We start from the raw sequence: 22,221 nt of genomic DNA, 5'->3' as shown, positions 1-22,221 counted from the left end.
ATATATTTGTATGTGTGCTAATGATTTTTTTAGGATGAAATTAGGGTGCTTTTTCTGAACATATTATGACCATATATGGTACTATAGAAATGAATATCCATAAGAGATAAAAGCCATATTGAAAAATTCACAAATAGCATAGGATTATATTTATTACATCTCAATTTCATTATGATTTCACAAAAAGAAAAGGAGTAACTAAATTTGTTAGTCTCTAAGGTGCCACAAGTACTCCTTTTCTTTTTGCAAATACGGACTAATACGGCTGCTACTCTGAAACCTATTATGATTTCAGTTAGATCTCATTAGAGCAATAGAACAAAATTGAGTAGAAAATTGCTTTATAAAATTTACCTGTCATGATTTTATCAGCTCCAAATTATAATAGAAATCAGCGTCTCAGAGAGCAGCGTCTCTTTCCTTTTTTGGGATTGGGGGAAGAGTAATCATGTTGTATCTAGCTACAACATACAGTTGACAATGGTATTTCTTAAGCAAGAAGGTAGTATGTAACCTGTTTACCTAAAAGACAAATGTTATAATGTTTACCATGATTTTTTTAAAATATTTATGACATAGTCTCTGCAAAAGAGCACACAAGTAGTTCCATTGAACTCTGTATGGAACAATTTATGTGCGTAAAGTTATTTGTGTGTTTGAAGGATCAGGGCCTTAGGTTGTGAACATAATAAACGACTAGCAGTTTATCCCACAATTATATAACTCAGGATACAAGAATTTTTTTCTAATAATTTTCCTATCTAGGTTTTTTATTAGTATTAGAATAACCATTAGTATGAGTAACATGAAGTAAAAGAAACCTGTGATTTTGGGGAAATAGATATTGTTTTAAACTTTTCCATTTATTAGCTGGGACCTATTTAAACATATGAACATGTTATTTTTTTTTTAATCTGCAGGATGTTGATAAATGGTCATTTGATGTGTTTGCCCTAAATGAAGCAAGTGGAGAGCACAGTCTGAAATTCATGATGTATGAGCTGTTCACCAGATATGACCTTATGAGCCGTTTCAAGGTCAGAAGCATCACACAAAACTCAAATATAAAAATAAGACATACATATTTAAAATATTAAAAAATCGGGTTATGTTTAAAAGTATATTTTATTGAACAAATGAAGTACAGAATTGCAAAGTTTAAAAGACATCACATACAGGACATCAGACTATATTCTTTGTAAAAACAATAAAGTTCCACCTAATGTTGTCTACAGTCATTCTGCTGCTGTTGAGGTCCTGACAAAGACTGAAAGCTTAACAGGTCTTCAGCTTTTGTATGGGAAGTCCCCAGTGCACAGCAGAGTGATGCAAAAAGTGCACAGCTAGCTTGATTCCTTATGACTTAGTACCGAGCCCATGTCCCAGACTTGGAAGGAGACACTGTGCTGGTAGACACATAAAGTGTGGTCCTGAGCACTTGAGATAGCTTAGATCACAATCTGTGGACCTAAATCCTCACTGGGCTTTCAGCTGAGTACTATATTTTTCACTTCCTCTTCCTGTTCTAAATTGTTTTAATGGCATAGTGTTAAACACCTGCCACATGCCACCCAGTGCTGTCTGAGAGATATTGTATGACTTAACTATTTCATATTTGTAAAGCACTTTGAGATGCTCATCTAAAGCGTGGTATCAAAGTGCACAATACTTTATTATTTATCATTATTATGATATTGAACTAAAGTTTCACTGTCATTGTGGAAACCCAGTTTACCACACAAAATCTCTGGGAGTCTTGTCTTAGGAAAAAGTTATTATTTAATTGCAGAAAAAAAAATAGAGAGCTATATTGTTCCTGTACTTCACAGCCCTACCTTGTGCACAATGTGAGGCCCACATTGAGGGAGTGTGAGGCTATTGAAGTCAGGGAACACCGTTTGTAACCTGACCTCCTGGTCAGGTGATTGGGGCCAAGAAATGAAGATCAGTCCTCTACTAGTAATCCTGTGTGTCATTCCTTTGTTACTTGAATGCCTCATGAGTTCCTAGGTGTACACGGGGAGTGCTCCCCTACTGCACCTATCTGGGTACAGTCCATTCCCCCTTATAAGCTAGTCCCACATTGCACTTAGTGTAAGCAGGGGAATGTGTCCCCTGAGGGAACAGGAGCAGAGCAGTCCGTGAATTCCTCCAGTGCAGATCAGGTTCTTGTCGTTTATGTTTTAGTAATTTGCCCCATCACCTGGATATTTGTGAACTGGTGCATCAGAGTTGCACTGTGTTAATTTATGTTTTATTTATTATACTATTGACTTCGTAGCTGTTGCAAGAGAAACATAGCTTATTATTCTAATGTTTGCTTCTCACAGATCCCTGTGCCCAGTCTTATTTCATTTGCAGAAGCTTTGGAGGTTGGTTACAGCAAGTACAAAAATCCATACCACAATCTGATCCATGCAGCTGATGTTACTCAAACTGTGCATTACATAATGCTTCATACTGGTATCATGGTAAGAAGTACTACAGAACTCAGCCACTTTAGTTTCTCATACTCACCGTTATATAGGTATCTACATGGGTATCTAGATGCAGGCTTACTGGTGCTACAGATGTCAATCATTTTAAAGGGGGCTTTATCTAGAGATGGGCCCAAACTCGGGAACTGGCTCTGAACCTCATGTCTCTATAGAGGTTGCATGAAAATCACAGCTATAATCACAACCAAAATTGGGGACTCACAATGTAAATGAGAGCTTTGTCAAATTTCTGATACCTGGATTTGGCATGTGATCCATTCTGCAGATGGATTTGAGATGCATACTGTGATACAAATCTCAATCAGGATCTGGGGTTCTGATGTGGGGCCATTTCTAGCCGTGGGCGATTCTCTCCCCAGGAAACAATAGTGTAGTTTAGCAGTACATATTGAACATGTGGATTAGGCAGTCTATTCATTTTCCTTTCTTCTTAGAACTCAGCAAAGGAAAATGGGCTATAATATGCAGATGATTCTCCCTACATAAGCAAAAAGGGTTAGAGAGAGTCTTCTCCTCTTAATTTTCCCTGGGCTTGAGCATCCCTGGAAGTGATGAGAGTGTCCAAGTGACCTGGAAGGGTATTCATCCACAAGGATTGGCAAGTGTTGTTTCCATTACCAGTCCCTTGCCCTGGAGGTTTTGCAGCTTTAATCTCTGCTGAGGGCTCCGCTGGTAAGGAACTGCACTGAACAGTGCATCCCTTGTTACCCGCACAAAATTCTCTGTTACTCATACAGTCTAGGGGCACCCACCTTAATCCAGTTCCTTGGGTTCAAGGTCTAAGCCTCTTAATTTAGGCACTCACCCTTACACTGTTCCTAGGACTCAGGTTACATAACCTTACACTATAGGGCACCCACTCTTACCCTGTTCCTAGGGCTCGGGCATAATCCTGTCAATTTAAATACCCACCCTTACTCAATTCCTAGGGCTCAGGGTGTAACTTTGTGCGGGTTTTCAGGAACTTTTACCAGTGAAAGAGTCTTACGCAGTAATATCCTTAGACTCTATTTATTAACAATCACCAAAAACAGAATGCCCACTCTACACATACAATGCTCACCACCCCCAGTCCCAGTAAAACAGATGAACTTTTCTTGATGGCCAGTCAGGATAAGGTCCATCTGGGGGACTCCAGTTTCTGCATGGTGTCCTTGGCAGAGGTCTGGCCGCTCTGATAGGGCTGTGTTCTGGAGTTGGTTCCCAAAGAACTTCCTTTTGGACCCCAATTTATATAGTGAAACTTGATTCCTGCTTAGCTATACCTTAGCCAATCATTATACTAAAATTTTACTAACCGATCCTAACATATTGTAACAAAATTCTCTAACCAATCCTATCCCACCACCTTAATTGATTTTCAGCTAGAAAAATTAATTATGTAACAGACAAAAACAATCAAAGAACGAGACAGAGATCATACAGACAAACCATAGAGAAGTGGAGACCATAAAGACAAAACAGTAAAGAAATGGGGATTTCACAACCACAACCATTGATAATTGGTTTCTTGCCAGACAGAATGCTATCAAACTAAGTTTTCCTTAACCAGCTTAAGATCTGTTTCTTTATCTGGTGATGGTGGGTATTATTAGGATCAGGTGTCATTCTTAACAGCCTGATAGTATGTTTTAATGTAATTTAGATGGAATGTGAGGATGGAATAATTTGCACTGCCTATACAAGTGGTTCTTAATAAAATAAGGCCTGTTTTAGATAGCCACAGTTAAAAATATTTATTATAATGGTTTCTGGATAACTTTGTCACTGTTAATGGGACAGCAGCAAGCCAAAGGTGTTTTCAAAGTAATGCAGCATACCAGGCAAAATAATATTTTCTGAGTGTCAGTGCTTGAAAAAGGCCCTATTGATGCCATTGCCCTGCAACGTATTAACGTCATTTATTAAGAGGCTGAGTTAGGAGATGGTCCCATGGTTCGGATTCTAGCCTGGGACTCAGCATACATACCCAGCTTCAAGTCCTGGTTCCACTATACCAGGGGTGGGCAAACTACAGCCCAGGGGCTGCATCCGGCCCTCCAGATGTTTTAATCCAGCCCTTGAGCTCCCACTGGGGAGTGGGGTCTTGGGCTTGCCCCACTCCGTGTGGCTCTTGGAAGCAGCAGCATGGTCTCCCTCTGGCTCCTATGTGTAGGGCAGTCAGGGGGCTCCACACACTGCCCATGCCCCACGCACCACCCCTGCAGCTCCCATTGGCTAGGAACTGCAGCCAATGGGAGCTGCAGGAGGGGCACCTGCGTAAAGGGTAGCATGCAGAGCCACCTGGCTGTGCCTCCACTTAGGAGCCAGAGCAGGGACATGCCGCTGCTTCTGGGAGCTATATGAGGTAAGCACCACCTGAAGCCTGCACCCCAACCCCCTCCCATGTCCCAACGTCCTGCCCCAGCCCTGATTCCCCTGCCACCCTCTGAACCCTGTAGTCCCAGCCCATAAGACCCTCCTGCACCCCAACCCATCATCCCCAGAGCCCACATCCCAAGTCAGAGCCCTCACTCCCCCCACACCCCAACCTCCTGCCCTAGCCTGGAGCCCCCTCCCATACCCTGAACTCCTCATTTCTGGCCCCACCCAAGAGCCCACACCCCCAGCCAGAGCCTGCACCCTCTCCCACACCCCAACTACCAATTTCGTGAGCATTTATGGCCCACCATACAATTTCCATACCCAGATGCGACCCTTGGGCCAAAAAGTTTGCCCAGCTCTGCACTGTACACTTCCTATCAGCCCTTGCACCAGTCACTTTGTCCTTCCCCCTCTGTAAAATGGGAAGAATAGTACTTCCGTTCCTCACAGGGGTGTCTGGAGGATAAATACATTTACAAGAATGTTTGGTGATGGGGGCCATAAAAGTACCTCACATAGCTAGATAGCGCCACCGTCCCTTTGGGGAGCTTGACAGTACAATGCACAAATGTTAAAGTTGTCTTCTTGACTTTACCCAGTGAGAGTGACACACAGTACCGCTCACAAGCTAATTGTTTTCTCAGCAGGCATCCTTTCTAATGCCTTTATCTGCACTGCAACTCTCCTCTTTGACATGTGCCTGTGATATTTCACCCACCTTTGATGTAGTTATATAATGGGTACCCACAGGAGTGGATTTATCAGTTAAGGCATGTCATTTGTAGTCTTTCTGTGTTTTCTCTGTAGCTTGTAGAACTGATATAGAGAACTGCAAAGCGTTGATCCTGTTCTTTCCCTCTGCATTTCTCTGGGTCATGGATTAAAGCAAAGATAAAATAAAGCTAGGTTTTAGAAACACCACAACCTCTAACCTTTTACAGAAGGCATACATTTTAGTATCCTTAATTTTACAGTCTTCCAGAGAATTGCTATGTTTTCCAGTTTGCCAAAAAAGCCTAGATAGTCAGAATTATCTTTTCCCAACTGTAGTATTTATTAAATGCAAAAAACAAAAACAAACAAAAAAACCCACCATACGTTATTGGACCACTAGGGTTATGAAAGTCAAGAAATAAAAAAAAATCATACGAACATTAATTTACCCAGAGTAAACACACAATGGAATCTGTTATCCAAAGCTTTCAGGTAATCAGAGAAGCTGCCTTTTCTGCTGCTATCTTAGTCCAATCCTTGGACTCATACTGAAGATCTTGGTCTGGGATAATTCTAGTATCTGAAATCTGAGTCAAATAACAGATAAAATCTTTCCCTGGCCCTAATGTGGCTTAAATAGCTGAATACCCATCTGAAGAAGTCAGAGGTAACAAGGACCAGGTATCTCATCCAGCCAGGTGTCTATTAGACATACAAAGTCAAGGATCATGGATGATGGAGAATTAGTCTCTAACCTTGCATTAAATTCCCTGAACTGAAGGGTAGGGTCACTATTATCTGATGTCTTCTATGATTAAACTCCAGATGAGACAAGTGGGACAGATAATACAGATCTACAGTTAGGAACCAATGAATCTGAGTCTCTAGATACACATTCTTGTGGAATGTAGAAAATTGTATGGGGATTCTAAAGTCATTATTTGTTTGGTTTTCTTTTTTATCTTGTGAACAATACTCAAAGTAAGGGGAAAATATTCTTCCCCCACCATTAAATGTGTTGTGATACTCCCACTTTCTTACATTTCCCACCATAGTGGAGATATGACATAACCATCTTTCCTGTCCTCATTCCATGTTTTATATAAAGGCAGATGTTTGGAAGATTTTTGCTTTGTATTTCAATCTCCTAAAGGGACCACGTGTGTTTTAGCTGAATACTTACCTGAATATTGTCTTCCCTACTGTAGCTACAATATTTGCCAGCATACAGTTCCTCATGAAATTTGTCTGCAGTCCATAAACACCTTTGCAAGAAATTCTTAACTAGTTATAGAAGGCTTTTCCGGAAACTATTGTGGTTGCTAAAAAAATGATTTTGGGAAGAGAGGCTTAAAGATTTTCTGTTTAGCTTTAGTTACTAATAATGTCTAAGTTTCTATTTCAGTTGTTCTGTTGAAAACATTGTGGAGTCAGTCCTAGCTTGGGACCTAGTTTTTATAATACAAAATACTATGGAGGTTGTTGTTTCCATTTTTAGAACTGCTTACAGTACTTTCTCTCATTCCTTAACTGTACTCTTCATAAATCTACATAGCTTCACCATCTAGTCAGTAGTCTCAGCATTCAGTCAGTCTTATTTTTTCTCAGCATGTTCTACTATGTTATTCTAACAATATTAGTGAATCTTTACTGGCTGTTTTCATCCTCATGAAACAATCTGTGGTACTCATATCCAGGCAGCTTATGAAACAGCACTTGTATCTTAGCACTTGTATGATATGAACCTGGTGCCATAATAATAATAGTGGGTGGTTGGGTATGGTATGTATCAAAGCCAAAGAGATCATCAATTTAGTGAAAATTACAAAATGGGTGTAAGAAATTTTTGGCCAAACCAGGAATATGACTGTGTGGTTAATTTGTGGGTGTTATTAGATTTGTACTGAATTCACTCTTAGATGGAATACATTTCATCTAGATTGAGTAAATGTGTTATGCACGACAACAGAACTGGAGGGGTGAACGTATCATGTGTCTTTAGAAGTGCAGCAGCGTGGAATAGTATCAGATAGCAAGTCAAAACTATATAAAATTGCATCACAAGTGTACCGAGCAGACCTCAGTTTTATATAAAACTGCTGTTCTAAAATGGCAGCATTTTAACTATAAGAAGAAAAAAATAACCCAGTTTCAGTATTGCAGGATTGGTAAAGTCTATGTTTAATGTTGATGTGGTACTTGGAAAAACACTCTGTGGTGTTCGTCTGCGGGTCAGATCTTACACTAAGTGGGAAATTACAATTGTAACTTAATATTAAGTTTTACGTGTAATTAATTTAGCAAGAGACAAACATTGGCTGGCTGACAAAAGACCTCATATTCAAAACCTCTGCCAAATTTATCACATAAGCTTTTATCAAATAATAACAATTTACTTAATTTTTTTTAACATACAAGTTTTACTTTGCTGTTGCAAATAAATGGCCCATTCTGGTCCAAAATAAGTCAACAGAAACTGAAGGAGACTCCTGTAGTGTGCAGTATTTAGCAATGTTCAAGATTTTATGACTCAGTAGGAAAAGAAAAGTAAGGTTTAATTAAGCTACACATAGAAACATTTTCAATAATGTAATATCACAGTTAAGCTGTTGTATAAAATGCGACTGGTTTTTGCTTTTATTCACTAGCACTGGCTCACAGAACTGGAAATCTTAGCTATGATCTTCGCAGCTGCAGTCCATGATTATGAGCATACTGGGACCACAAACAATTTCCATATTCAGACAAGGTAAGCGTGCTTCATCTTGTGATATCATGTCTGAATGCAGCTGTTGCAGTCCGATCTAGGAGAAAAAGGAAGGCAATTTAGCATCAAAGATCTGATGTTCATACCCTTTGGATCACAGCTGCAAGGCTCAGTGCCAGTGGCTGAGGACAAGATAGTACCTTAGTACATTAAAGAAGAGAGGACTTGGAATACTGACTGACAAGGATGCCAGTTATACAGAATATTTCTGAGCCTTCTCTCTTCTCATTATCCTTTGTATCCACTCCCTTTATTTCTGGCTTAGTAACTCCTTTATAGGTTTCAGAGTAGCAGCCGTGTTAGTCTGTATTCGCAAAAAGAAAAGGAGGACTTGTGGCACCTTAGAGACTAACACATTTATTTGAGCATAAGCTTCTGTGAGCTACACCTCACTTCATGGGATGCATTCAGTGGAAAATACAGTGGGGAGATTTATATACATACAGAACATGAAAGAATGGGTGTTACCATTACACACTGTAACGAGAGTGATCACTTAAGGTGAGCTATTACCAGCAACAAAGCCCGTTGCCAACTGTGTTCACATATCTATTTAGGGGACACCATCATAGGGCCTAATCACATCAGCCACACTTTGAGAGGCTCATTCACCTGCACATCTACCAATGTGATATATGCCATCATGTGCCAGCAATGCCCCTCTGCCATGTACATTGGTCAAACTGGACAGTCTCTACGTAAAAGAATAAATGGACACAAATCAGACGTCAAGAATTATAACATTCAAAAACCAGTCGGAGAACATTTCAGTCTCTTTGGTCACTCGATTACAGACCTAAAAGTGGCAATTCTTCAACAAAAAAACTTCAAAAACAGACTCCAACGAGAGACTGCTGAATTGGAATTAATTTGCAAACTGAATACAATTAACTTAAGCTTGAATAGAGACTGGGAGTGGATGGGTCATTACACAAAGTAAAACTATTTCCCCATGTTATTTCTCCCCTCCACCCCACCCCCCACTGTTCTCAGACGTTCTTGTCAACTGCTGGAAATGGTCCACCTTGATTATCACTACAAAAGTTTCACACCCCCGCCCCCGCTCTCTTGCTGGTAATAGCTCACCTTAAGTGATCACTCTCATTACAGTGTGTATGGTAACACACATTGTTTCATGTTCTCTATGTATATAAATCTCCCCACTGTATTTTCCACTGAATGCATCCCATGAAGTAAGCTGTAGCTCATGAAAGCTTATGCTCAAATAAATTTGTTAGTCTCTAAGGTGCCACAAGTCCTCCTTTTCTTTTAGCTCCTTTATAGTACCCCGTTTGGTCATATATTTGAAGTAGGCCTCCCAGTTCCCAGACACCCTCCCTGCACTCCTTCATATCCTTCCTTAAATGCTGCTTCCCCTCCAGCAAAGTCTACAAACCCATCTGAACTGTTATTTGGGGTGTCATATTTGTTTGTATTAAGTTGCAAGATCCTTGGGACACAGGGACATTTTCAAAGACAGAAATGGCAGTTAGGCTTCTAGGCAGGGAGTCTGAGGTGCCTTTCTCTGCCTATTTTGAAAGTATCCATGCTGTGTTCAGTGTAGTCAAATGGAGAGAGCACTAGACTGAGAGGCCAGAAGCCCCATGTTCTAGTCCGGGCGCTGCCATTGCCTTGCTATGGGATCTTGAAAGTCTCTTTGCCTCAGGTTCCCTCACAGTAAAATGGGGGTATTTACCCAGCTTTAAAAAATGTTTTGAGATCTATAAGTGAAAAATACTGTAAGTGGAAATCTAATGCTATTGCACTAGAAAAAAAGGTATAAAACATATAGCATGCCCTTTCTTCCTTAATCCTGAAGTGGGGTGGGTATGGGCCTCTCATGATATGGCATATGGAGACGTTTAATAATAATTAATAATTGACTTAAGTCTATTATTGCTGAAATGACTATATCATTTAAAAGTATGTTGGGAATATTGTTTTAACAATAGAAAAAGCTATCTTTTTCTTTAAATACTGTAGGGCAGATTCTGACCCACTGCTGCCCTGAGATTGCCCAGAGTAGGGGAACATCTGGTGGTGCTATCTCTATCACTGCAGTTTCGGAAAGGGGTGTGGGCAGGATCCATATCTCAACGGTCACTTGGCCCATAGACACAGCCAGTATGAGTTAGAGCAGCCAGGCACCATTGGGACATGGTGTCCCACCCTCTAATGTGAGTTAGATTGTGGAACTGGAGATCAGTCTAGTGCAGAGCGGCTCGTCAGGGACCTTTGTGCCCCCTCCTCAGCTGTACTGAAATACTGAACAATTATTTCCATCACTGTATTTTGGCAAGAAAACCACTCTTCATAAAAGAGAACAGGCATGTTCTTCCACTTACCTGAGGTTATACTGCCTGCCAGTGGTGGGCTTTAAACGATGTAAGGATTGCATACAGGTTAATCAGCTGATGTGCTTTGGGACACATGGTTTGATAAATCTGATGATGAACAAATTCTATGTCTGCAGCTAAATTACTAGCAAAAGCCCTTTCCTCTTCACCATAATGGTGCATTCACATAGTCTGGCTAAAGATAAGTTGTTCTAAGTTTAAACTGCTTTCCTATTTTAGTCTTTTATATTTTGGTTTGAAGTACTGCATAAGTGGAAAATAAATTAATCTGTTAAACTCTGAGTTTTACAGTTAAATACTTACTAGAATGTATTTGGTTTGTGATATTACCCAATCTTCCTTCATAATTGGATCTGAATCTAAAAAAAGAGATCTATTCACCTTTCCTCCATGTTTCTATTACTTCAAAAAGGCAGAAGAAATTACCCTCACAGTCATGTCAAATCTTCACACTGATTGAAAACAACCATGATTAGCTATGTGGATCAAAAAAATGTGCTTCAAAAAATACCTGATTGGCAAACCATAGATTGTCCCATATCAGTAACAGCCTGGACATAAACACTGTCATTATTTAGGTAGGATATGCTTTGTTCACTTAATAAACAAACTTTACAATCCTGCTTTACTTCGGTATTTCCCCGGGTATCATACCATACACATGAGTGGTTAGTTTGGATTTTTTTTAATAGTACTCATTGTTTCAAGGGGTACATTTCCACCTAACTAACAGTGGAGCTAGCTGAGTAGCTAAATCATCACAGAGCACTTTAGAACTGTAGTTCATCTGTCTTCTGTTACAGTGTTATAAGTGCCATGGATGTGTAACCCATGCCTGGTTGGTGTGGCACTCTTGTGACGAAGTGGGACTGTTCTTAATGTTTCCTCTGAATACTTTGGGGTGCCTCAGTTTCCCCTATGCAGTTCTTAAGTATCTAGGTGGTGCGATAAGGGTGTATGATCGTTGCAGAACCCTAGAGGGCAAGTGTGTGCACGGGTCTGGACACAGAGAATGGCCAACACCTTGTTTCCTGGCAACTGATGGCCTGGGCCCTTCCCCCCTGCAAGGTGAAAGCTAAAGGGTTGAAGACAAAGAGATCAGGTGACCTCTAGGCCCGGGAAAGTGACAAAGCCCAGAGGAGGCGGGGCTGGAGAGTGAGTCAGTTTGGGGCTGGCTGCAGACGAGGAGTGAAGTGCAGACGTGATTGTCTGGGTCTCTGTCCCCCCAAAATGGACCTGGCTGAGGGTTCCTATTCTCTGTACCTACAAGTTCTGTTTTAGACAACGTTCCTGTCATCTAATAAACCTCTGTTTTACTGGCTCGCTGAGAGTCATGTCTGACTGCAAAGTTGGGGTGCAGGACCCTCTGGCTTCCCCAGGACCCCGCCTGGGCGGACTCGCTGTGGGAAATGCACTGAGGGGTAGAGGATGCTGAATGCTCCGAGGTCAGACCCAGGAAGGTGGAAGCTGTGTGAGCTGTGTATCCTGGAGACAGTCTGCTCCCAGAGAGGAGACTTCCCCAGGGTCCTGCCTGGCTTCCTAGGGAGCAGTTCCAGAGCATCCGTGACAACTCTGTCCTCCACTCATGGCACCTAGCTCAGCTAGAGATTGATGAGTCTCTTACAGCCTTAGCAAAGAGCCATGTGGCTTTTAGCTTATGCAATAGAGTCTCATGCATTTAGCTCCAGAGATCTCAGGTTCGATCTGGTCTGCTGACTACTGGGGTCTGTCAGCATTACAGATGGGACCAATCCAAATTCCTTACCAGAGTCTGGCTCCAAAGCTTGGGCCCTTTTCTAATTATTAGGAAGAGGTCATGTTGTCAAGCACACTGTTGTGGATGAACAAATTGCCACTAATGATAACTACTGATGGCAAGGTCATAATTCTTTAAAAGTAATATTTAGAGCTCTCTTTATACAAAGTAATCAAAGCAGACTTTTCTCAGAATAGAAGCTGCATATTATTTATCAACTTTTCAGTAGCAAAGCTCCCCCTGTTGGTGAATGCATTACAATATTGTCTTCTACTGCACGTGAGTACTTGGAATAGCTTGATTTTGAACAATTCTGCTTGCAAGATTAGTACCTCTGCTCTCATTTGATATCGTATGATGTTCAAAAAACTGACATTAAAGGAGTGGTCAAGTTGCAAAGTCAAGCACTCAAAATTTGGGAAATGCCAGAATTGTGGTTGCTTGTGCAGCCTTAATTCAGCCCCTTTATTCATTATGATACGTTAGTAATATAATTAATTATATGATCACATATACTATTTTTTCCATAACACACCTTCCTCATTCAGTACACAGGATAGATGTTGCTCTGTGAATGAGCAGCTACAACGTACTTAATTTTATCCTCACTTGTTCAATGTGTGGCCCCAGGCCTTATTAACTACCCACTATTCAAACATTTAGTTCAGATTGGCTGGAGCTGCTGCTGCTGAATCCAATCCATTATTTTTTTTAAGACAAAACAAGCCAAACACACACAATAGAAGACAGAAATGAATAATAAAGTTAGAGAATGCAGCTTCTGTCTGAGACCTGGCAAATCTGAGCTATCATCAGGCTCTTTAAGGCATTGCTTTTAGCTGCCTCTGATCACAGATTCAAAGCAGCGTTGCAAAGTATGCAATCTTGGCCAGCTAAGCCAGACTTATAAAACAGAAGGCAAAAAGAAAGAAATAGAGGAAAGAGAAGAAATAAGGTGGGAGGGGAAAATGACACTTGAGGGAGGAGGTGACAGCAGGAACCCAAGTCTCTCATTCCTACTGGTGTCCAGGATTTACACAAAGCAATGTAGCAATGTTATCTGGTTCCCTCTTTCTGGCCTGGTCAGGACACCTTTCAGGAATGGGATGATGAAGTCCCAGCAGTGTCCTTGTAGTTTCTGGGGTCCCAGGAGATCATGAGGTGGCAGCCCTGATAGAAAGGCATATTCCTTCTAGCCCAACTGGCATCATAATTCCCCGACAAAGTCGGTTTTTAAGGCCCTCCAGAAGTGGAGATGAGCAGAATAGCCAATTTAAGAGTACAGGCCTCTGTGCATGTATGAGGTTGAGCATCCAGAAAATGGGGAACATCCAGAAGCCACTTAAAAAAGTTTGGTTTAAATGACTTGCCCAACATCACACAAGAACTCTGAGGCAGAGGAAAGATAGAATCCCATTCTTCAGGGTGACATTCAACCTCCTAATCTGTGAAACCATTCTTTATCTTCATGTAGTCCCCTACCTCATTCACTGTACGCCTTTCAACTACTGTAACAAATGAGGCAGGAGTCAACCCACAATGGTGTCATTAACTACACAGCCTGATTTATTCCCTGAGAACCTTAATTCTGGCATTTTCTAACTCTTGAGTGCTTAAGGTTCTTTTAATACATGTGTGTGATTTCCTAGTTTTGTTTTTAAAAAAAAGGAAACTGAAAAACAAATTCCATGATGTGGAACCATACTGATCACATGGTTCTGAGCAGGGTTAGACCCTTTAGATTCACAACACAGCCTTCTGCCACTGGAGCTAACAGCATAACCAACAGCAGCCAAAGGTTTAGTGTGTGTGAGCCGGCCTTTAGAGGGAGATGAGGTGTACATTTTTGCCAGTGGATTTCACAGCTATTTGCAGACAGCAAAGGAATGATGGGACATATTCCAGATTCTGAGAAGAGTGTTCTCTAATGGTTATGGACCCTCCTGGTCCTGTTGCTCCCAGGCCTGAACCCTTCCATCCGTGGCCCCTCCAGTCTGTCTTTGTCTAGGTCTCCCACCCCCACTCCCCCAACTCAGCTCTGCATCCCAATCCCAGGCATCCAAGATCCCCACCACTCCTCATCCCTGACTGTTTTCCCCTCATCTCCCTAGCCAAATCTTCATCCCAGCCACCCACCACACCCTTGTCACTCCCTTTTCCACACCCTTTGGCCCCAGCTCCTGAGCCCTCTGCATTCCATTCAGGCTTCTTCCTCCTGTTCCTAATTGCCTCTTGTGCACCAGCCGGGGAGTGGGGGGGAGGGGGGCACATGACATTGACATGAAAGGAAAGATCAGTTCTCATCCCTGGTGCCATAGCTGCCCCAAGCAGCTGGGAGGAGCAATTGCAGGAAGAGGCCTGCTCAGGCCCTATAACTCTGGACTGGAGCATACTTAGCACAGGTGGAATCTTCAGCAAATTTATCTGCTAAAATCTAAAAAGTCTCTACAGATCACATATGAACTGAGATTTTCAGAGGCTAAACAGTTGGTCAAATTCAGGTTGATTTTCACAGGTCAAACCCCTTGCATCAAGATTACCTCCATCTGGCACATTTCAAATCCCCACTCCATACCATGGAGGCTCAAGAGCTTCTCTGCGAAATGGTGTTTAGAATTTTTTTCACATGGGCAGAACATATATTTTCCCTAACTCCATTCTGAGAAATACCTGAACCATTTTTGCTGAAATTCCCCCCACCTCTTTCTAACTCCACACTCCAAAATAAAATCAGCCTGAGGCAGATATCTAACATGGATTTAGCCCAAATGGTTGAAATTTGAGAAAGTTATACGCAATTGAAAACAAGATTTTATAATGGGAACTGTCAGACAACCTGAAATACAAGTCTCACTCCCTGTGCCACATAAAATATCGTATAAGTTGTATTATTATAATTTTTTTTAGTCAAAGAGAGCCTAATTTTGCAGTCCTTTCTTAGGACTCAGGCAAAACTGCCTTTAAGTTCAATAAGTTTTCTTTGTGTAGATTCATAGATACTAAGGTCAGAAGGGACCATTCTGATCATCTAGTCTGACCTCTTGCACAATGCAGGCCACAGAATCTCACCCACCCACTCCTACGAAAAACCTCACCTATGTCTGAGCTATTGAAGTCCTCAAATCGTGGTTTAAAGACTTCAAGGAGCAGAGAATCCTCCCTCAAGTGACCCGTGCCCCATGCTACAGAGAAAGACGAAAAACCTCCAGGGCCTCTTCCAATCTGCCCTGGAGGAAAAATCCTTCCCGACCCCAAATATGGTGATCAGCTAAACCCTGAGCATATGGGCAAGATTCACCAGCCAGATACTACAGAAAATTCTTTCCTGGGTAACTCAGATCCCACCCATCTAATATCCCATCTCAGGGATGGTAAAGCCTATTTACCATGAATATTTAAAGATCAATTAATTACCAAAATCACATTATCCCATCATACCATCTCCTCCATAAACTTATCAAGTTTAATCTTAACTTGATAGATCTTTTTCCCCCACTGCTTCCCTTGGAAGGCTATTCCAAAACTTCACTCCTCTGATGGTTAGAAACCTTCGTCTAATTTCAAGTCTAAACTTCCTGGTGGCCAGTTTATACCCATTTGTTCTTGTGTCCACATTGGTACTGAGCTTAAATAATTCCTCTCCCTCTCTGGTATTTATCCCTCTGATATATTTATAGAGAGCAATCATATCTCACCTCAACCTTCTTTTAGTTAGGCTAAACAAGCCAAGCTCCTTGAGTCTCCTTTCATAAGACAAGTTTTCCATTCCTCGGATCATCCTAGTAGCCCTTTTCTGTACCTGTTCCAGTTGAAATTCAACCTTTTTAAACATGGGAGACCACAACTGCACACAGTATTCCAGGTGAGGTCTCACTAGTGCCTTGTATAACAGTACTAAAACCTCCTTTCCCTACTGGAAATACCTCTCCTAATGCATCCCAAAACTGCATTAGCTTTTTTCACAGCCATATCACATTGGCAGCTCATAGTCATCCTATGATCAACCAATACTCCAAGGTCCTTCTCCTCCTCCGTTACTTATAATTGATGCATCCCCAGCTTATAACTAAAATTCTTGTTATTAATCCCTAAATGCATAATCTTACACTTCTCACTATTAAATTTCATCCTATTACTATTACTCCAGTTTACAAGGTCATCCAGATCCTCCTGTATGATATCCCGATCCTTCTTTGAATTGGCAATACCTCCCAGCTTTGTATCATCTGCAAACTTTATTGGCACTCTCCCACTTTTTGTGCCGAGGTCAGTAATAAAAAGATTAAATAAGATTGGTCCTAAAACTGTTCCCTGAGGAACTCCACTAGTAACCTCCCTCCAGACTGACAGTTCACCTTTCAGTAGGACCTATTGTAGTCTCCCCTTTAACCAATTCCTTATCCACCTTTCGATGTTCATATTGATCCTCAACTTTTCCAATTTAACTAATATTTCCCCATGTAAATTCTATAGGATTGGGCCCTTCTCCTGTATATCTCATGAATTAGCTGTTTTATTGCTAAATGATGTAACAGGTGCAAACATGAAAGTAGGCCCCTTTGATACCACTGGATGTACCTGATCCAAATGCTTATGAGACAGGTGGAAAAAGGAGTAAAGTTGTTTGAGGATATTATTATTATTTCTCTTTCAGCTTAATTTTTCACTATTGTTTTTCCTATTTATTTCAATTTTTTCAGGATTTTCCTCACAAATTAATCTTTCTGATGTATTAATTGCATATGATAAAGAGAAAACAATGATACATTCAAAATCTGGTCCTTGCCCTTTACAGTAGCTAATATGGCGAGTAAGTTCAATTACCAGCATAGCTGCATTTTTTTTTTATGATGAGGAATTATCTGTGAGGTTTGATTTTCAGACCTTTATCTATTAGGATGAAATAAATATCATGTCAAACTAAATCAACAGACCCTTTTATGGCAACAGAGCCTCTTTCTCTCTATTATGCTAACATCAGTATCCTGTTGCTCATCATACCTCTTTTATACCTAGGTCAGACGTTGCAATTTTGTACAATGATCGTTCTGTTCTTGAAAATCATCATGTGAGTGCTGCTTATAGACTTATGCAAGAGGAAGAGATGAACATTCTGGCAAATTTAACCAAAGATGACTGGAGGTAAGATCAATTGGGACATTAACAAAGATTCCAGTAAATAAAAAGGGTAGGTCTTCTCCTTTGCACCTCATTTTGGGTATGTCTACAAATTGAATTGGGGGTGACATACTCATGCTAACTCTCTTTGAGCTAGTGCACTAAACATAGCATAAAGAAAAGGAGTACTTGTGGCACCTTAGAGACTAACAAATTTATTAGAGCATAAGCTTTCGTGAGCTACAGCTCACTTCATCGGATGCATTTGGTGGAAAAAACAGAGGGGAGATTGATATACACACACAGAGAACATGAAACAATGGGTTTATCATACACACTGTAAGGAGAATGATCACTTAAGATAAGCCATCACCAGCAGCGGGGGGGGGGGGGAGGAAAACCTTTCATGGTGACAAGCAAGGTAGGCTATTTCCAGCAGTTAACAAGAATATCTGAGGAACAGTGGGGGGTGGGGTGGGGTGGGGGGGAGAAATAACATGGGGAAATAGTTTTACTTTGTGTAATGATTCATCCATTCCCAGTCTCTATTCAAGCCTAAGTTAATTGTATCCAGTTTGCAAATTAATTCCAATTCAGCAGTCTCTCGTTGGAGTCTGTTTTTGAAGCTTTTTTGTTGAAGGATAGCCACTCTTAGGTCTGTAATCGAGTGACCAGAGAGACTGAAATGTTCTCCGACTGGTTTTTGAATGTTATATTTCTTGACGTCTGATTTGTGTCCATTCATTCTTTTACGTAGAGACTGTCCAGTTTGGCCAATGTACATGGCAGAGGGGCATTGCTGGCATTGCTGGCATCTATCACGATACAATTAACTTAGGCTTGAATAGAGACTGGGAATGGATGAGTCATTAAACAAAGTAAAACTATTTCCCGATGGTATTTCTCCCTCCCACCCCACCCCCCACTGTTCCTCTGATATTCTTGTTAACTGCTGGAATTAGCCTACCTTGCTTGTCACCATGAAAGGTTTTCCTCCTTTCCCCCCCCTGCTGCTGGTGATGGCTTATCTTAAGTGATCACTCTCCTTACAGTGTGTATGATAAACCCATTGTTTCATGTTCTCTGTGTGTGTGTGTGTATAAATCTCTCCTCTGCTTTTTCCACCAAATGCATCCGATGAAGTGAGCTGTAGCTCACGAAAGCTTATGCTCTAATAAATTTGTTAGTCTCTAAAGTGCCACGGGTACTCCTTTTCTTTTTGCAAATACAGACTAACACAGCTGCTACTCTGAGCACCTCCTTTGTCATCCTTTTTGATTATGATGTCAGAGTTGTTTCTGAGGCTGTGGATGGCACTGTGTTCTGCATGGCTGAGGTTATGGGGCAAGCGATGCTGCTTTTCCACAATTTCAGCTCGTGCACATCGGCGGAAGCACTCTATGTAGAAGTCCAGGCTGCTGTTTCAACCTTCAGGAGGAGTCCACCCAGAATCCTTCTTTTTGTAGTGTTGGTAGGAAGGTCTCTGTGGGTTAATATGTTGGTCAGAGGTGTGTTGGAAATATTCCTTGAGTCGGAGACGTCGAAAATAGGATTCTAGGTCACCATAGAACTGTATCATATTCGTGGGGGTGGAGGGGCAAAAGGAGAGGCCCCGAGATAGGACAGATTCTTCTGCTGGGCTAAGAGTATAGTTGGATAGATTAACAATATTGCTGGGTGGGTTATGGGAACCACTGTTGTGGCCCCTTGTGACATGTAGTAGTTTAGATAGCTTAGTGTCCTTTTTCTTTTGTAGAGAAGCAAAGTTTGTGTTTTAAATGGCTTGTCTAGTTTTTGTAAAGTCCAGCCATGAGGAAGTTTGTGTGGAAGGTTGGTTCTTTATGAGAGTATCCAGTTTTGAGAGCTCGTTCTTAATCTTTCCCTGTTTGCTGTAGAGGATGTTGATCAGGTGGTTCCGCAGTTTCTTTGAGATTGTGTGGCACAAGCTGTCAGCATAGTCTGTGTGGTATGTAGATTGTAATGGATTTTTTACCTTCAGTCCTTTCGGTATGATGTCCATCTGTTTGCATTTGGAGAGGAAGATGATGTCTGTATGTATCTGTACGAGTTTTTTCATGAAGTTGACAGATTTCCACTCTATACGGCTAAATTCAGTGTCTTGCATAATAACAGGTTTCAGAGTAGCAGCCATGTTAGTCTGTATTCGCAAAAAGAAAAGGAGGACTTGTGGCACCTTAGAGACTAACAAATTTATTTGAGCATAAGCTTTCGTGAGCTACAGCTCACTTCATCGGATGCATTTGGTGGAAAAAACAGAGGGGAGATTGATATACACACACAGAGAACATGAAACAATGGGTTTATCATACACACTGTAAGGAGAGTGTTCACTTAAGATAAGCCATCGCCAGCAATTGGGGGGGGGAGGAGGAAAACCTTTCATGGTGACAAGCAAGATAGGCCATTTCCAGCAATTAACAAGAATATCTGAGGAACAGTGGGGGGTGGGGTGGGGGTGGGAGAAATAACATGGGGAAATAGTTTTACTTTGTGTAATGACTCATCCATTCCCAGTCTCTATTCAAGCCTAAGTTAATTGTATCCAGTTTGCAAATTAATTCCTATCTCGGGGCCTCTCCTTTTGCCCCTCCACCCCCATGAACATGATACAGTTCTGTGGTGACCTAGAATCCTATTTTCGATGTCTCCGACTCAAGGAATATTTCCAACACACCTCTGACCAACATATTAACCCACAGAGACCTTCCTACCAACGCTACAAAAAGAAGGATTCTGGGTGGACTCCTCCTGAAGGTTGAAACAGCAGCCTGGACTTCTACATAGAGTGCTTCCGCCGACGTGCACGAGCTGAAATTGTGGAAAAGCAGCATCACTTGCCCCATAACCTCAGCCATGCAGAACACAGTGCCATCCACAGCCTCAGAAACAACTCTGACATCATAATCAAAAAGGATGACATAGGAGGTGCTGTCGTAATCATGAATAGGTCGGAGTATGAACAAGAGGCTACTAGGCAGCTCTCCAACACCACTTTCTACAAGCCATTACCCTCTGATCCCACTGAGAGTTACCAAAAGAAACTACAGCATTTGCTCAAGAAACTCCCTGAAAAAGCACAAGAACAAATCTGCACAGACACACCCCTAGAACCCCGACCTGGGGTATTCTATCTGCTACCCAAGATCCATAAACCTGGAAATCCTGGATGCCCCATCATCTCAGGCATTGGCACCCTGACAGCAGGATTGTCTGACTATGTAGACTCCCTCCTCAGGCCCTACGTTACCAGCACTCTCAGCTATCTTCGAGACACCACTGACTTCCTGAGGAAACCACAGTCCATTGGTGATCTTCCTAAAAACACCATCCTAGCCACTATGGATGTGGAAGCCCTCTACACCAACATTCCACACAAAGATGGACTACAAGCCGTCAGGAACAGTATCCCCGATAATGTCACGGCTAACCTGGTGGCTGAACTTTGTGACTTTGTCCTCACCCATAACTATTTCACATTTGGGGACAATGAATACCTTCAAATCAGCGGCACTGCGATGGGTACCCGCATGGCCCCACAGTATGCCAACATTTTTATGGCTGACTTAGAACAACGCTTCCTCAGCTCTCGTCCCCTAATGCCCATACTCTACTTGCGCTACATTGATGACATCTTCATCATCTGGACCCCTGGAAAAGAAGCCCTTGAGGAATTCCACCATGATTTCAACAATTTCCATCCCACCATCAAGCTCAGCCTGGACCAGTCCACACAAGAGATCCACTTCCTGGGCACTACGGTGCTAATAAGCGATGGTCACATAAACACCACCCTATATTGGAAACCTACTGACCGCTATTCCTACCTACATGCCTCTAGCTTTCATCCAGGTCACACCACACGATCCATTGTCTACAGCCAAGATCTACAATAAAACCGCATTTGCTCCAACCCCTCAGACAGAGACAAACACCTACAAGATCTCTATCATGCATTCCTACAACTACAATACCCACCTGCTGAAGTGAAGAAACAGATTGACAGAGCCAGAAGAGTACCCAGAAGTCACCTACTACAGGACAGGCCCAACAAAGAAAATAACAGAACGCCACTAGCCATCACCTTCAGCCCCCAACTAAAACCTCTCCAACGCATCATCAAGGATCTACAACCTATCCTGAAGGACGACCCATCACTCTCACAGATCTTGGGAAACAGGCCAGTCCTTGCTTACAGACAGCCCCCCAATCTGAAGCAAATACTCACCAGCAACCACACACCACACAACAGAACCACTAACCCAGGAACCTATCCTTGCAACAAAGCCCGTTGCCAACTCTGTCCACATATCTATTCAGGGGATACCATCATAGGGCCTAATCACATCAGCCACACTATCAGAGACTCGTTCACCTGCACATCTACCAATGTGATATATGCCATCATGTGCCAGCAATGCCCCTCTGCCATGTACATTGGCCAAACTGGACAGTCTCTACGTAAAAGAATGAATGGACACAAATCAGACGTCAAGAATTATAACATTCAAAAACCAATTGGAGAACACTTCAATCTCTCTGGTCACTCGATTACAGACCCAAGAGTGGCTATCCTTCAACAAAAAAGCTTCAAAAACAGACTCCAACGAGAGACTGCTGAATTGGAAT

At 41.8% G+C, this 22,221-nt stretch overlaps 1 protein-coding gene across 8 annotated transcripts in view; it reads left to right on the top strand.

Moving 5' to 3' along the window:
- Window positions 1-22,221, top strand: part of PDE1A (phosphodiesterase 1A) — a 257,819-nt gene that overhangs the window by 180,528 nt on the left and 55,070 nt on the right. For all 8 annotated transcript variants that reach the window (XM_038422535.2, XM_043505443.1, XM_038422538.2 and 5 more), the window contains exons 5-8: window positions 921-1,037; window positions 2,331-2,471; window positions 8,225-8,325; window positions 17,473-17,598. In XM_038422535.2, coding sequence (XP_038278463.1) covers window positions 921-1,037; window positions 2,331-2,471; window positions 8,225-8,325; window positions 17,473-17,598 — 485 coding nt within the window. The remainder of the gene's footprint in view (window positions 1-920; window positions 1,038-2,330; window positions 2,472-8,224; window positions 8,326-17,472; window positions 17,599-22,221) is intronic.

The sequence above is a fragment of the Dermochelys coriacea genome, chromosome 11 (genome assembly GCF_009764565.3).
Source record: "Dermochelys coriacea isolate rDerCor1 chromosome 11, rDerCor1.pri.v4, whole genome shotgun sequence".
Classification (NCBI taxonomy): Eukaryota; Metazoa; Chordata; order Testudines; family Dermochelyidae; genus Dermochelys; species Dermochelys coriacea.
This window is presented reverse-complemented; position numbering and strand designations above follow the sequence as displayed.